At 37.4% G+C, this 16426-nt stretch overlaps 1 protein-coding gene across 4 annotated transcripts in view; it reads right to left on the bottom strand.

Moving 5' to 3' along the window:
• LOC106081175 (transcriptional regulator ovo) overlaps nt 1-16426 on the bottom strand; it is a 124491-nt gene that overhangs the window by 3643 nt on the left and 104422 nt on the right. Inside the window, exons 2-3 of one of the 4 annotated variants that reach the window (XM_013242961.2) lie at nt 4847-6325; nt 3354-4714 (exon numbers count right to left, since the gene is read on the bottom strand). In XM_013242961.2, coding sequence (XP_013098415.2) covers nt 3354-4714; nt 4847-6325 — 2840 coding nt within the window. Of the gene's footprint in view, nt 1-3353; nt 6326-7134; nt 7408-16426 lie in introns of those variants that run through there. The other 3 variants (XM_013242963.2, XM_013242960.2, XM_013242962.2) reach the window with 3 other exon arrangements.

Genomic DNA, 16426 nt, shown 5'->3' with positions numbered 1-16426 from the left:
ATAAATAAAAAAAAAATAAATAAAAAAAATAAACAAAAACTTTAAAAAAAATAAATAAAAAGTTAAAAAAAATAAATAAACAAAAAATTAAAAATGCCAATAAAACAAAATTAATTATAAGTTCGACTAGGGCGAGTTTTATAAACCCGCCAACATAGATCGCATTTTTCAAGTAATAAAATAAAAAAAGATAATGGGAGGTCATAAAACAAAACTCATGGATTTTTATACTTTTGGATAAGAACTGATTTCTGTAAATGTTTAATTGATCGTTTTATAAGGTCCTACATCATCGATTTGTCGATACTTGGTTTAGATATTAGAGGTCATAGCAGTGGTTTTCGTGCTATATTAGTAATTTACTTGCCTACTTGGTAATATATAAAAAAAATATACAAACAAGTAAAAGCGTCCTAAGTTCGGCCGGACCGAATCTTACATACCCTCCACCATTGATCGCATTTGCCCAGTTCTTCTCCCGGCATCTCTTCTTAGGCAAAAAAAGGATATAAGAAAAGATTTGCTCTGCTATTATTACATGTTGGAGACCTGTGTAAAATGTCAGCCAATTCGAATAAGAATTGCGCCCTTTGGGGGCTCAAGAAGTAAAATAGAGAGATCGATTTATATGGGAGCTGTATCGGGCTATAGACCGATTCAGATCATAATAAACACGTATGTTGATGGTCATGAGAGGATCCGTAGTACATAATTTCAGCAAATCGGATAATAATTGCGACCTCTAGAGGCTCAAGAAGTCAAGATCCCAGATCGGTTTATATGGCAGTTATACCAGGTTACGGACCGATTTGAACTATACTTGGCACAGTTGTTGGATATCATAACAAAACACGTCGTGCAAAATTTCATTCCAATCGGATAAGAATTGCGCACTCTAGAAGCTCAAGAAGTCAAGACCCAAGAACGGTTTATATGGCAGCTATATCAAAACATAGACCGATTTGAACCATACTTGACAAAGTTGTTGGACATTATAACAAAACACGTCGTGCAAAATTTCATTCCAATCGAATAAGAATTGCGCACTCAAGGCTCAAGGCTCAAGAAGTCAAAACCCAAGATCGGTTTATATGGCAGCTATATCAAAACATGGACTGATATGGCCCATTTACAATACCAACCGACCTACACTAATAAGAAGTATTTGTGCAAAATTTCAAGCGGCTAGCTTTTCTCCTTCGGAAGTTAGCGTGCTTTCGACAGACAGACTGACGGACAGACGGACGGACATGGCTAGATCGACATAAAATGTATATATATACTTTTGGGGGTCTCAGACGAATATTTCGAGTAGTTACAAACAGAATGACGAAATTAGTATACCCCCATCTAATGGTGGAGGGTATAAAAAGGTACCTTAAATAAAATGAATATATAACATTAAAATAAGTAAAATAATAAAAAAAATTATTAATAACAAATAAAGTGAAAAATAAAAAAAAATTAATTAAAATAATAAATAAAATAAAAAAAATAAAATAAAGTAAAAAAAATAAAAATAAAATAAAAAAAATATAGAAAAAAATTACAAAATAAAAGAGCAACTTATTAAAACAAAAACTAAACAAAAAAAAATGCATAAAAATAAAACAAAAATATTAAAAAACAAAAATATAAATAAAAAAAAATAATGCAAACAAATTTTAGCCAGGCCTGGATAGATTTACAATGGTTTGGTGCAATTTTGTCTTTTTTACGATGCTGGGGTTTTTTGTAGAGTTACTTTAAATAAGAGAACGTCTAGATAGCATGCTGAATTCAATCTTTAATGAAGGATGTTTCTTCAGATTTGACTTTTACTCTTATGTGCTTTAGTAATAGTGAATTTCTTGTTAAAAAATCTCATCTCGAAATTCTTCATACGTCACCTAATTTACCTAATTAAAATTTATCGGCTTATAAAAGTTTTCATACATTGGTATTTTAAAAATACACTCTTAAAACTTTAGAAGTCCCGTTATATTTGTCTTCGTTATTTGATACGAATTTATTGAAGCAATGATTCGCCATAATTTTCAAACCACATACATTTAAAAATATCTTTTTTTTTTTTGCTGTTCTTTTCCCGGCATCTCTTCTTAGGCAAAAAACGATATAAGAAAAGATTTGCTCTGCTATTAGAGCGATATCAAGATATGGTCCGGTTTGGACCACAATTAAATTATATGTTGGAGACCTGTGTAAAATGTCAGCCAATACGAATAAGAATTGCGCCCTTTGGGGGCTCAAGAAGTAAAATAGAGAGATCGATTTATGTGGGAGATATATCGGGCTATTCAGACCATAATAAACACGTATGTTGATTGTCATGAGAGGATCCGTCGTACAAAATTTCAGGCAAATCGGATAATAATTGCGACCTCTAGAGGCTCAAGAAGTCAAAATCCCAGATCGATTTATAAGGCAGCTATATCGAGTTATGAACCGATTTAAACCATACTTGCCACAGTTGTTGGATATCAAAACAAAATACTTCGTGCAAAAAATCATTCAAATCGGATAAGAATTGCGCCCTTTAGGCTTAAGAAGTCAAGACCGAGGTCGGCTTATATGGCAGCTATATCAGGTTATGGACCGATTTGAACCACACTTGGCACAGTTGTTGGATGTCATAACAAAACATGTCGTGCAAAATTTCATTCCAATCGGATAAGAATTGCGCACCCTAGAGGCTTAAGAATTCAAGACCCAAGATCGGTTTATATGGCAGCTATATCAGGTTTTGGGCCGATATGGCCCATTTACAATACCAACAGACCTACACTAATAAGAAGTATTTGTGCAAAATTTCAAGCGGTTAGCTTCACTCCTTCGGAAGTTAGCGTGCTTTTGACAGACAGACGGACATGGTTAGATCGACATAAAATGTCGCGACGATCAAGAATATATATACTTTATGGGGTCTCAGTCGAATATTTGGAGTAGTTACAAACAGAAACGAAATTAGTATATCCCCATCCTATGGAGGAGGGTATAAAAATTTTCAGTCAAATCTTTAAATGCCCAGTTTCGACAAAATCAACGATTGAACCGATTGGTCAATTTGCTCTTCTACAAGCCGCAGTTATCCCTTTGCTACTGAGTGAAATTTGGAATGGATTTCTTTTCGTTCCCCCTTAACAATTACTCGAACAAATTGTAAATTGCCGCAAGTAAAATTGTCTAGTTTCTCGGTATTAAAACTAAGAGAAATGTATGTGCATGCAATATTCTAGTAAAAAGTGAAATCTGTCAATTTTATCGGGAATCGTAAAATTAAACACAAAGTCTATTCCAAAATAGTAATCATTTTAAGTTAAAACAATCAAAATTTTTTCAAGAACAATGCTTACCCGTTGCTGTAGCACTTTGCTTTCGTGCAACTTGGCAACAGTGGGAGAAGTTAAACATGACGCTGAAGCAGCAACAGCAGCAGCTGCCGCCATGGAAGCGGTGGCAACTGTTACAGAGCGTTTTTGTTTATATGACGAGTTGGTGGACGACGACGAAGAGCAAGAAGAGGAACAATATCGCGAACTACCACTAGTAGCAGAATTAGTTGGACTTACACTTTGTATGATGGGCTTAGCGTCCAGCAGCGATGTATCTAGAAGTGCAGCAGCAGAAGCTGAACCTGATGATGTGTTGCTGGCAGCCGATGACATTGGGTGATGACTTTGTGATGGTATCATCATATGACCATTGGCAGTGGTAGATATTGCTGAGGATGAATTTGGCGAGGGCAGTGAGAGATTGCTGTTGTCACTATGGTGTTGCATTAGGTGATGGGGACCAGGGTGGTGACCATTGCTATTGCTGCCAAGCTGAGAGTGATGTCCATGGCCCCCATGATGATGGGGGAGATGTTGTTGTTGTTGCTGCTGCAGCTGATGTTGGTTCAAAGACAATGCATGCTGTTGATGAGAATGCTGCGACTGTTGTTGTTGTTGCATATGATGATAGCTGTTGCCGTGCTGCTGTTGTTGCTGCTGATAATGCTGTTGCTGTTGTTGCATTAGCAGATTATTTTGGTTAAGTAAACTGTTTAATGGTTGCGTGGCTTGGTTTTGTTGATAGCCATTTTGCTGATGCTGATGATGCTGCTGTTGCATCTGCATTATATCTCTTGTGGCATGTTGATAAGATGGAGGAGGTTGCTGCTGATGTTGTTGTTGCATTTGGTGCTGTTGCTGTTGCTGATGACGTTCGTAGGGTGCGTAATTGGCTGCAGTTTGTTGTGTCCGCGTAATGTTGTTGGTTAACTGCTGCATTAAATTCTCATGGAAAGTATCCAACTGTAATGTCGATGAATTATGACAATCTACCGGTGTAATTGACACCGAATCTGGTGTCAAGGAAGGAGTTGAGACCAGCTCAAAATCTTGTCGCGGCGATGTGGAGTTTTCATCGTCCACACAATTGCGTTGTAAAAATGAACTCAAATCGACTGCATTGGAGAGTTGTTCAAGCAAATGATCTGTTTGCGAGGATAATATTAAATTGGCCGTAAATTGCAATGAATCCACCATTGCACCGTTCGGTCCTTGTGCAGCTGAAGCCAAATCCGGCATAATAGCATCTTCAAAGGCCGAAGCATTAAAATTTCCCGAATTCCCCATTGTTGCCTGTATGATATTCTGCGCAAAGGCTCCAATATCAATCTTTTCCTCGTATTCCTCCAGATCTGGTTCATCTTTTAGAATTATGCCATATGCTGAAGGGTTGGGACCGTATGGTAAATGCGGTGGGTAATTAGGTTGCGGTGGAGAGGCAGCCGAAGAAGGAGAAGAAGGTTGATTATATTTAGCGCAATTAGCTAAAGAACTGTAAGGAAGAGAATTATTACCATGACCGTTAGCGAAAAGCATGCTAGACGCAGACGGTGTTGCTTGATCCAATGAAGATGATCCTGTAAGGTTGGGTGCGGACGAAATTCCACCGCCGCCACCCATATTGTCACCTCCCGAAGAAGAGTTGTATTGTTGACCAACACCACCGCCACCACTACTACCACCACCATTACTAGCGGCGGACATTAAATAAGCTGCAGCATTTTGTTGTAAAAAGTTTGAAGTTGCAGATGAATTGAAATTGGTGGTCGAGGAGCCGTTCATGGTATTGCCACTTTTCAATGACTCATAAAAAGGGGGTAAAGCTCCAGATGGTGGTGAATTGGGGCCATAGTTGCCTCGACCATCACGACCTCCGCCCATACCGCCGCCGCCTGCTCCGCCACTAAGACCACCTGATCCGCCGAAACCTGTGGGTGAACCACCACCACCACTCGAGTGCTGTTGAGAACCTGAACCGTTCGAGCCACCAAATCCGTTTTGGAATCCCTGACCTTGATTGCTTCCGTTTGAACCAGATGTGGTACGACCGTGTCCAGCAGCAGCCGCCAAAATTCCCGGCAAGGATCTTATAAAACGTGGATTAACCTTAGCCTGAGCCAATATAGTACGGGCAGCCAATAAGGCACTTCTGCGGCGCGCTTCTCTCAATTTACGCTCCCTTTCCAAGCGCTTAGCATTCAAAAGCTGCTCCTCGTCGTTGTCAAGAGTTGACCTACGTCGAGGCACGTGATAATCAATGGGTTCTTGTTGTTCAGGGCCCAAGTGCTCTAAATTACCCAAAGGCAAAAAAACTTCATGCGATCGACGTCTTCTTTGGTTTTCTTCCAAATTCGAAGGTGTACGTTGAATAACGCTGCACCTTACTGCTGGTTCAGGACAAGGAGGTGGTGATGGACGCTTGTCTTCAGGTGGCGGAGATGATCGCACTCTCAACGATAATGGTTGTTCTTCGGGAACCAAGGGTTTTTCATCTACAATCAACTTTGAGCCATCATCCGAGTCGGAATCCGAATCGGAGTTTTCATCGATTGGTCGTAGTTGTTGCTGCTGTTGCGCAAACACGGTTGTGTTCTCTTTTTGTATTTTTTGCACAATTTCCAATGGATATTCTTTGCGTTGTGCTTGTGTTAGAACGACACCGCCAATCAAAGATTTTTTGTAAGATGAAATATAACGATGTTTTGGTGAGGCGGATTTGGGGCTATCGTTGAGCTCTTCCAGCGATTGCTTTAATTGTTGTGGTTGATCTTCAGCCTTTGGATTTATAGCTTTGGAAAAAGAATCAGGGCAGTCTTGTAGCTGTTTTAAAGATGATGAGCAGGTAGCGACTCTGTCGACAATGGGGGAGAAGGCAGGTGATGATGAACGAGAATGACAAGCTTCCGTTGAGCTTGCAGCGGTAGTAGTGGTGGTAGCTGTGGTTACTGGAGGTGACAAGCGATCCTTTTCGCATAAAGATGTGACAGGACCAACTGCAAAGAAAAGAAACCAAGATTAGTAAAACATGAAAAAAAATAATAATAATAGAGAGCCATAAAATATATTAAAATTAACTTTCTTATGGGTTTTATATTTGGAATTTCAAGATGGCGGACCAAAATCCACCAAATCCAATTTCATTTTTAATATTTTCACTTAAATCAAACTGGATTTGCTATAATTTTCTTATTTTGTATCTTAAACACCTATAACTGTATTTTTATTCGATTTTCTTTAACTCGCAACTGATAAATTAGTGTTTGTCTCGGTAGGAATTATACAAATTCTTTGCACCACAAAAATCGATCACATTCCTTTCAGCACTTGAAAAATAACTGTTCTTTCTTTGCTAAAGCCATCATTTATTGTTGTTGTTGGCTAAGGCTTTTTCTGTATGACCCAGAGTTGCCAGATACAAATTCACAAAGTCGCATAAGAGCAAAAGAGAAGGTGCATAAAAGCAATGAAAATAGGAAAATTTTGAGGGGTCACGGCTCGGGGGGAAGTATGTTAATGTAAACTTAAACGCTGTTATATGCAACAAGAATCATTATGCCGAGAAATGTTAAGTTTTGTGGCTTTGTTAAGATGCTTGATTTTATTTAGAATATCTCTATTCTCAAGATATAGCGTATCTCAAATCAACCTAAAGGCGTCATATTCTCTAGCAGCCGAGAAAATCATAAATAGCTTGTCGTATTTTATAGATTTTAACGGTTGTGTTAAATTGTAACGGATTATCAAACACGGGGTTTTCTTTGCCCATTGTAATCACTTTAGCATTTATCCAAACAATGCTCACCATTGCCACATATATTGCACCATATTAAATAATCCCATTTGTAGGGCTCAATTTTAATCACATGATTCCTCATAAAGGATGTTTTTTCTAACTCTTGCAAGAAGAAATCACTATAACACGTTTCGTCCAACATGCTGCACAACGTACACTGTCAGAAGCAAGACTTCAATCTACCCTATGTGAAGGAGTTGTTCATTTACACAGCTTAACAATCGTCAGATTCATTTAATATGTTTAAGCAGCCAAATGTTATTTTGCAATATTTAATAAAAATGAAATCACTGAGCCAAGAGTAAAGAACTTCGAATGAAATTAGCGGTTTTGAAAACGGCATTTTTCTTGTGTTGACTTTTTATTCAAAACTAAACAAACAAAACGTTGATTGTATGCAGCGGGGGTGTATGCGTATTTATCTTATCGATGAATTTGCAATCGATTTTTTTGGGCTATGAAATTATCGATTACATTGTTAATATCAAAAGTGGTTGAAAATATATGAGTGGGCAATGTTGTTTTTGAAATAAATAGATAAATTCAGTTTAGAGTTTTCTTTTTATCTCAATGATAAGGCACCTCTTTTTGATAGCCGAGTCCGAACGGCATGTCGTTGAGTGCGACCTCTTTATAGGCAGGTTTTATAGGGCTAGGGCTTCATAAATGTCGCCAGCATTAGTGGGAGATAAGCATTGCTGAATACTTGTTACATAATTCTCTCCAGAACTTGAATACAGGGTTTCGGCTTCAAAGGCATGCATGGTGGTTCAATGAAAAGGCAGTGCCAATTTCGAATGGCATGCCGCTGAGCGACACCTCTCACAACATCATAGAACCGGACAGGATCCTGTGACCGCTTGAATATTTTGCACTATATTTAGCAAAGTTACAATGTCTCATAGGTTTGTTTGACATTAAAACCCCGTTTACACTGCTAATTAAATCCGGCTCTCGTCAGCTGATTTAATAAAGGGAAAACAGATGATCGAGCCATTAAATCCGGATTTAAAGAGCAGTGTAAACAGAGTTTAAGTTTTGTGAATACGGCCGACAGTGTTTATCTATCCATATACATAAGTCTATCCATATCTATCCATATAAGACAAAAGTCGATAGCACATTATTACCTCTCCTGAAAAGTCGTCATTTCATTGGGATCGGACCATCTTCGCATAATTCTAACCATTGACCTGCTATCCGATTTCAAAACTTCTGAATCCAGGACGTATATTAATCAGAAGAATGCCGATTGGGACGGCTTCAAAGAATACAGCAACAGAATGAGCGTCGTGTTGCAAAAATGCAACTCTGTACACAACAAAAGCAAAGCGGAAAAGTCAAAAATTTTCAACTTGACGCTTGAAAGCGAACGTCATTATATGTTGCCACACGTAAAGTAGTGTTATTGGTCGTCAAAGTTAAAAATTTTTTAACTTTTGGGAGTTGCTTTTTCTACATTTGTTGGCAGAGTAGTATTTTTTAAACTTCCTTCCTTCCCTTCCTTTTCCAAAACATCCCCATTAGAAGGGCTTTTAGGAATGGAGCCTCCAACTGATCTTTGGTATCAATAGAGATCGTAGGACATTCAATAAAGTTATTAAGATGTAACAAGCTGTAAGTCAAGCAACATACATACATACATATTTCCAAAGCGCATAGAATTAACACAAGAATTTAATTTCTCTCAAAATTTTACAGAAAATGTCAAGCTTATAGGAGTCGTCAAAGAGGATTGAAATAATAAACAAATGTTGTGCTCTCAAAAAAATGTCAAGATTAATCATAGGTGAAATTAATTATTTTATTTCTCTTCAAACCAAGCAGCTCTGCCGAAAATATTAAAAAAACCCAAATTATCAGGAAAAAGAAAATAAATAAAAGAAAGACACACATATTGAAAGGTAAAATAGTTTCCTTCACGGGAGAGGAAAAAATGGATATTTAGAAAATGCAAACGACGCAAATAGCATTGAGAGCAGAATTCTGCTTGCGGCATGTTTTAAGATAACTCATTTATCTATATTCACAAGCGCCACCAACCACTCTATGTGCGAACTTCAAATTCTTCATCTGTATATATGTTTTATCACCTGCGCAGCAAGCTATTTCACTAAAAGCTCTTAAGTTGCCTTACAGAAATATTAAAAGGAAAACTTTGTTCAATTTATTGCCGTGCGTGTAGCCGTGCGGGTCCTGTACATATAAAAAAATGAAAGAAATGTTTTAATTTATCTAACGCTTAGGCGACTTGGGTGACATCTTTTGTCATTACCTATGTTTTAGCCAATACACAAACCATCTGTATTGCACACCACACATTTTTTATTCACCTTTTGACTGTAAATTCACCTTTAGCATACAGTGGAAAGTTAACCAATAAGCACTACAGATGGCGTCTGGCTTATTATGAGTTGCCACTTGTTACGTTTTATAATTTTTAATATTGCCTGCATCCGTTACGTATTTCCTTTATATTTAATAAATATAATATAATCAATATAGAGTATGCCAAATTAATGAGATAAAACAAAATCGAACTAACTATTGGTATACTATTAATTATCAAAAAAGCGCAAGAACGAATTATCCAAAACTTTTCTTTAATAGTTTTTGTTTGGAACCAAGCTATTACAAATTTATGATACATATACAAAATCAAAAGAATTTTTAACCAGAATAAGAAATTAGTTTGCAAAGCTCATTTACTCTCCCCCATGCTCTCAGTCATACCCGCACATTTGTTTTAATATATCGCACCACCACCACGGGACAAGGTTAATAAAAAACTTGAAATGTGCTCGTGGTGTTTGTTAGTTACCCACACAAAAGATTTAGAACCACTCTATAGCCATATTGCTGCTATAGAGTCATGTTCTAGGTTTTAACTTCAAGACATTGATTGAAGCTCCATAGAACTGTAAGGTTTGCAATTTTTTGTGGTGTGTGATGGTTCTGACTGCGGTGGCATGCTATGCATGTATGTATCTGTGTATGTATGGCAAAATGTTATTGCTCTTGTATTTGTAGCTCTGGCTCTAGACTTTATTTTATACACATTTGAGATCAAGATCAAGGTTTTTTCATTACTTTGATGTTGTAGTGTACTTGTTGTTACTGTGGCCGTTTGTTTTTAACTTCATAGTCAGTTGGTTATTGTTTGCAAAGGTCTTGTTGTTGTTGTTGGACTAACAAGTATTATAGTGAATATTCCCACAGTTGTAATGAGATTGAACTAAAAAAAAAGGTAGGTGGGCAACACTTTGTTATTACGCCCATACCTAGGATATATTCAATAGATATCTAAAACTTTTTCAAAAAGAAAGTAATTGTTAAAAAAAATATCTTTTTATTGCAATAGATAATATATGATATTATCAACTGATAACGAGCCAATCTTGGGCAAAACTAGAGAAGGCCTGCTTTTAAATTCTCTGCAGAGAACTATTTTGAGATGGAAAATAGATTTTTAAAGACAGGGCCTGCTTTATTTTAGTACCATGCAGTAGAGTTGGCAAAATATCGATGACACTATCGATATTTTATTTTTTGTCTGAATATCGATTTATATTTTTCTTATCGATGCTATCGGCAAAGTTATTTTTTTTTTGCAAAATTGGACAAAAATAGGTGATCCGACACTGATCTCTTCTTTTGAGGTAGATTACGCCTAAAGAGGGTGCAATTTTCATCCGGTTAGGCTATTTATATATATAGATGCCATATATACCGACCTGACGATAAAGGGTCTGAAGCCCATAAAAGCTTTATTTATTAACTGATTTCGCTGAAATTTGAAACAGAGGGTTATCTTAAACCTACTGATATCCCAACGAAATATGGATCAAATCAGACTATATTTACGTATAGCTGCCATATAGACCGATCTCCCGATTAAGTGTCTCAAGCCCATAAAAGCTTTATTTTGAAACCGATTTCGCCGAAATTTGAAACAGTGAGTAGTTTTTCGCCTTCTAACATAGGACCCAAATATGGTTCAGATCGGACTATATTTAGATATAGCTGTCATATAGACCGATCTGTCGATAAAGGGTCTGAAGCCCATAAAAGCTTATTTATTAGCCGATGTCGCCGAAATTTGGGACAGAGAGTTAGGTTAAGCTCCTAGACATACTTCTACCAAATGGCGCAGATCGGTCCAGATTTGGATATAGCTGCCATATAGATCGATCTCTCGATTTAAAGCAGGATGTCGAAGGGTCTAACACAACTCATTGTCCCAAATTTCAGCAAAATTGGATAATAAATATGGCTTTTACGGGCCTAAGACCCTAAATCGGCGGATCGCTCTATATGGGGGCTATATCATGATAAAGTCCGATATAGCCCATCTTCGAACCAAACCTTCTTATAGACAAAAAAAAAAAATCTGTACAAAGTTTCAGCTCAATATCTCCATTTTTAAAAACTGTAGCATGATTTCAACAGACAGACGGACTAGACCGTCTTAGATTTTTACGCTGATCAAGAATATATATACTTTATAGGGTCGGAAATGGATATTTCGATGTGTTTGCAAACGGAATGACAAAATTAATTTATCCCCATCCTTCGGAGGTGGGTATAAAAACTATCCAGGGCAACTATTTCCTGGAAATTTTTGCTGTATAACTGATATGCATTGAATAGTAGTGAAATATACCCGGAGTCCCCATTGAACAATGTTATCAGTTACTATCGAGTGTTATCAATACCATAGAATTGCGATTTTTCTGTGAGCTATGTATAGAGGAAATTAAAAGTTTTAACTGACATCCATTGAATAGTAGTGAAATATACCCCGAGCCCCCATTGAACAATGTTTAAAGTTACTATCGGGTGTTATCGTATGTATACATAAATATCGGAGGCCACCGTAGCGCAGAGGTTAGCATGTCCGCCTATGACGCTGAATGCCTGGGTTCGAATCCTGGCGAGACCATCAGAAAAAATTTTCAGCAGTGGTTTTCCCCTCCTAATGCTGGCAACATTTGTTAGGTACTATGCCATGTAAAACTTTTCTCCAAAGAGGTGTCGCACTGCGGCACGCCGTTCGGACTCGGCTATAAAAAGGAGGCCCCTTATCATTGAGCTTAAACTTGAATCGGACTGCACTCATTGATATGTGAGAAGTTTGCCACTGTTCCTTAATGGAATGGTCATGGGCAAAATTTGCAATTTGCAATCGGGTGTTATCGATAACATAGAATTGCCATTTTCCTGTGATCTATGTAGAGCTATGTATAGAGGAAATTAAGAGTTGTAACGGGTGTTGGGGACAGGATCTACTTAATGTTCGCAATAATGGGTGGTAATATATACGATTTTAGCGTGAAAAATTAATATAGTACCAGCCTTAAATCATGAAAAATATGTGTTATCGGCTGTAATCGTATGATATAGATTGTATGTTATCGAACAGTATCGATATTTATTGACTTTTATCGAAAAAAGGCCAATCGTTTTCTACACTTATGTAATACTTGTGGCTAATATCACCTTGGAATTATTACTATTATAAAGTTATCGATTTCGTTCGATAATAGTAGAAAAATATTGACCTTTTTTAAAAGTTATGTTGTTTCTATTACCGATATATTTTGCGTCAAAAACTCAAATTAGGAAAATGTTCTTCATATGATCCTCGTTAATTTTTCGTACGAAATTCTTTTCCTTTCCCCAAACCAAAAAAATGAAAAAATTAAAAAGGGGAGAGATGCCTTTTATTGTAAAATTTTGGGCGTGAAACACATGCTTTGGGCTGCTTGGACACTGATCACACTGATTTTTTATATAATAAAAAAGAGAAAAACAAAAAATCACATAAAATAATCGGAACATGTGGAGCCTCCTCTCTACCATAAGCCCCCCAAACCTTTTGAACGGCAAGGCATTGCCATTTTTTTTATCATTGCAAAAATCCAAAGTATAAAGAAACCAAGAAAAAGAAGACTGGCCAAAACAAAATCAAAAAAGAAAAAAATCCAAACACGCTTTAATTCTAGCGTACACGAATTTCATTCTGAGCTCTTAGGGCTTGTCTGTCTGTCTGTCTGTTGGTGGGGCTCAAATTGTGTTTGCGTTTGCGCAGTTTGTTTTGTTCTATCCCAACTCCAGACTCGCCAATGTTCCAAGTCCGTCAGGCAGACACCGAAGAAGAAGAAGATGACGACGCCGACCGACACCGACAAACTGACTGCCTGTCTATCTATGTACTACCACCATCCATACCATACCTTTAGAAGTTTTAGGCTTTTTTTCCACAACCAGTTTTTGATCAGAGTCTTCCTCCCCCTTTTGGTGTGTGGTGTTTGGAAATGGCCATATAAGAAGAACAATGTTACTTTCAAATAACATGCTTAGTATACACATGCTTCGGCTCCAGCAATGGCTAAGACCGTCTCCCCCTTTATATTGCTACGCATTGGATGTATGTATGTTTTCTTTTCATTTCGAAGAAGGCTTTGATTTTGTTTTCAAAACTAGCTGGAAATTTAAAAATCTAAGTCTTTTGCTGGTGATGGTCGATATTCACTTGACGTCCATCGATCATTAGATATTCCACGGGCGTTATATTTGAAAACATTTGCAATGAATAAGAACTTGGGGTTGCTATAATAGAGCGAGATACTCGTATCCTTTCATCAGCTTAAGCTTAGAAATTTGTTTTGTGTAGGAGAATAATAAGGCATTCTTATGGATTATTGAAGACATAAGTTTAAAGAAATATTATTTCAAAGATCAAATCTATGACATGGATGCTGAACACACACTACCACGCAACAGCCTAATGTTACATATATGGGCTTTTCCCAAAGTGGTTGGGTCCCATGCGGTTGAGTCACATTCGGCAGTCTTCAAAGCAGTAGTTTTTATACGCACCACCATAGGATGGGGGTATACTAATCTACAATAGTCATTCCGTTTGTAACACCTCGAAATATTCGTCCAAGACCCTATAAAGTATATATATTCTAGATCCTCTCGACGTTCTGAGTCGATCTAGCCATGTCCGTACGTCTGCCTGTTGAAAGCGCGCTTACTTTCGAAGGAGTAAAGCTAGGCGCTTGAGGTGTTTTGTTATGATTCCCAATAACTGTGCTTGGTATGGTTGAAATCGGTCCATAACCTGATATAGCTGTCTTATAAACCGATCTGGGGTCTTGACTTCTGGAGCCTCTAGAGGGCGCAATTGTTATCCAATTTGGCTGAAATTTCACACGAGGTGTTTTTTTATGAAATCCAACAAATGTGCCAAGTCTGGTCTAAATCGGTTCATAACCTGATATAGCTACCGTGTAAACCGATCTCCGAATTTAAATTTCTGAACCTCTTGAGAGCGCAATTATTATTCAATTTCCCTGAAATTTTGGAGGTGATATTTTTCTATGACTTGTATGCCAATTACGCTTCATATCGGTCAATAAATTGATAAAGATCATATATATTTGAAAAACTAATTCAAAGAACTTGACAAATCCGATCCCTTGTGGAGGATATATAAGATTCGGCCCGGCCGAACTTAGCACGCTTTTACTTGTTTCACTTCCAAACTGTATAACTTTTAACTGAATAATCAGATGTGTACACATTTTGTGGTGAAGTCGTTATAAATTTTGTTACGAATTGAAATCATGCTTAAAATTTGTAGCCGAACCACAAATGTCTTCATATGATGCAAAATACAAAGCAGATCTCGGTCAAAATTGCTTAAAAAAAATAAAAATTAAAAGTCGAGTATCCCCGAAACAAGATGAGACATTGTAGAGCTCAACTATTAAAATTTTGGAAATCGGACCAAAACCGAAGATTTGGCAGCCCCAACAAATTTTCTAAATACCGAGGTGACCAACTTTAGGGGCCTTACAAAAGACACCCGGACCTAGAGCCTTGAAATTTTGCACACGATTTCGCTAACGCTCCGCTCCAACTATTCCAAAATTCAAAAAGATATCTCTACCCGTTTTCATACGGCATATTTTTATACCCACCACCGTAGGATAGGAGGTATATTCATTTAGTCATTCAGTTTGCAACACATCGAAATATCAATTTCCGACACTACGAAGTTTATATATTTCGGGTCATCGTAACATTTTAAGACGATTTCAAGATGTCCGTGTGTCTGTCCGTCTGTTGTAATCACTCTACAGCCTTCAAAAATTGAAATATTAAGCTGAAATTTGGCATAGATACGTCTTTTTGATACACGCTGTTTAAGTTCTTGAACGGCTATATAGACCGATCTTCCGATAAAGGGTCTGAAACCGATAAAAGCGTTATTTTTTAACCGATTTCGCTGAAATTTGAAACAGTGAGTAGTTTAAAGCTTTCCGACAACTGACTCAAATATGGTTTAGATCGGACTATATTTCGACATAGCTGCCATATAGACCGATCTCCTGATAATGGGTCTGAAGACCATGAAAGCTTTATTTATTACCCGATTTCGCTGATTTTTAAAACAGTGAGTTATTATAAGCCTCCCGCCATCTGACTTAAATATGGTTCAGATCGGACTATATTTAGCAATAGCTGCCATATAGACCGATCTCCCGATAAAGGGTCTGAAGACCATAAAAGCTTTATTTTTTACGCGATTTCGCTGAAATTTAGAACAGTGTGTAGTTTTAGGCCTCCCAACATTCGACCCAAATATGGTACAGATTGGACTATATTTAGATATAGCTGCCATATAGACCGATCTCCCGATAAAGGGTCTGAAGACTATAGAAGCTTTATAGACCGATTTCCCGATAAAGGGTCTGAAGACCATAAAAGCTTTATTTTTTATGCGATTTCGCTGAAATTTAGAACAGTGTGTAGTTTTAGGCCTCCCAACATTCGACCCAAATATGGTACAGATCGGACTATAGTTAGATATAGCTGCCATATAGACGGATCTCCTGATAAAGGGTCTGGAGACCATAAAAGCGTTATTTTTCAACCGATTTCGTTGACATTTGAAACAGTGAGTTTTTTAAGCCTCCCGACATCCGCCCCAAAATTTGGTTCTGATCGGACTATATTTAGATATAGCTGCCAAATTGACCGATCTCTCGATAAAGGGTCTGAAGACCATAGAAGCTTTAATTTTTGTCCGATTTTGCTGAAATTTGGAACAGTGCGTAATTTTAAGCCTTCCAACATCCGTCCCGAATATGGTACAGATCGGACTATATTTAGATATAGCTGCCATATTGACCGACCTCCCGATAAAGGGTCTGAAGAGCATAGAAGCTTTATTTTTTCTCCGATTTCGCTGAAATTTGAAACAGGGAGTTTTTTAAGGTCTCCCGAC

Source organism: Stomoxys calcitrans, chromosome 4 (assembly GCF_963082655.1).
Source record: "Stomoxys calcitrans chromosome 4, idStoCalc2.1, whole genome shotgun sequence".
NCBI lineage: Eukaryota > Metazoa > Arthropoda > Insecta > Diptera > Muscidae > Stomoxys > Stomoxys calcitrans.
Note: the sequence above shows the minus strand (reverse complement) of the source record. Positions and strands in the feature narration are given on the sequence as shown.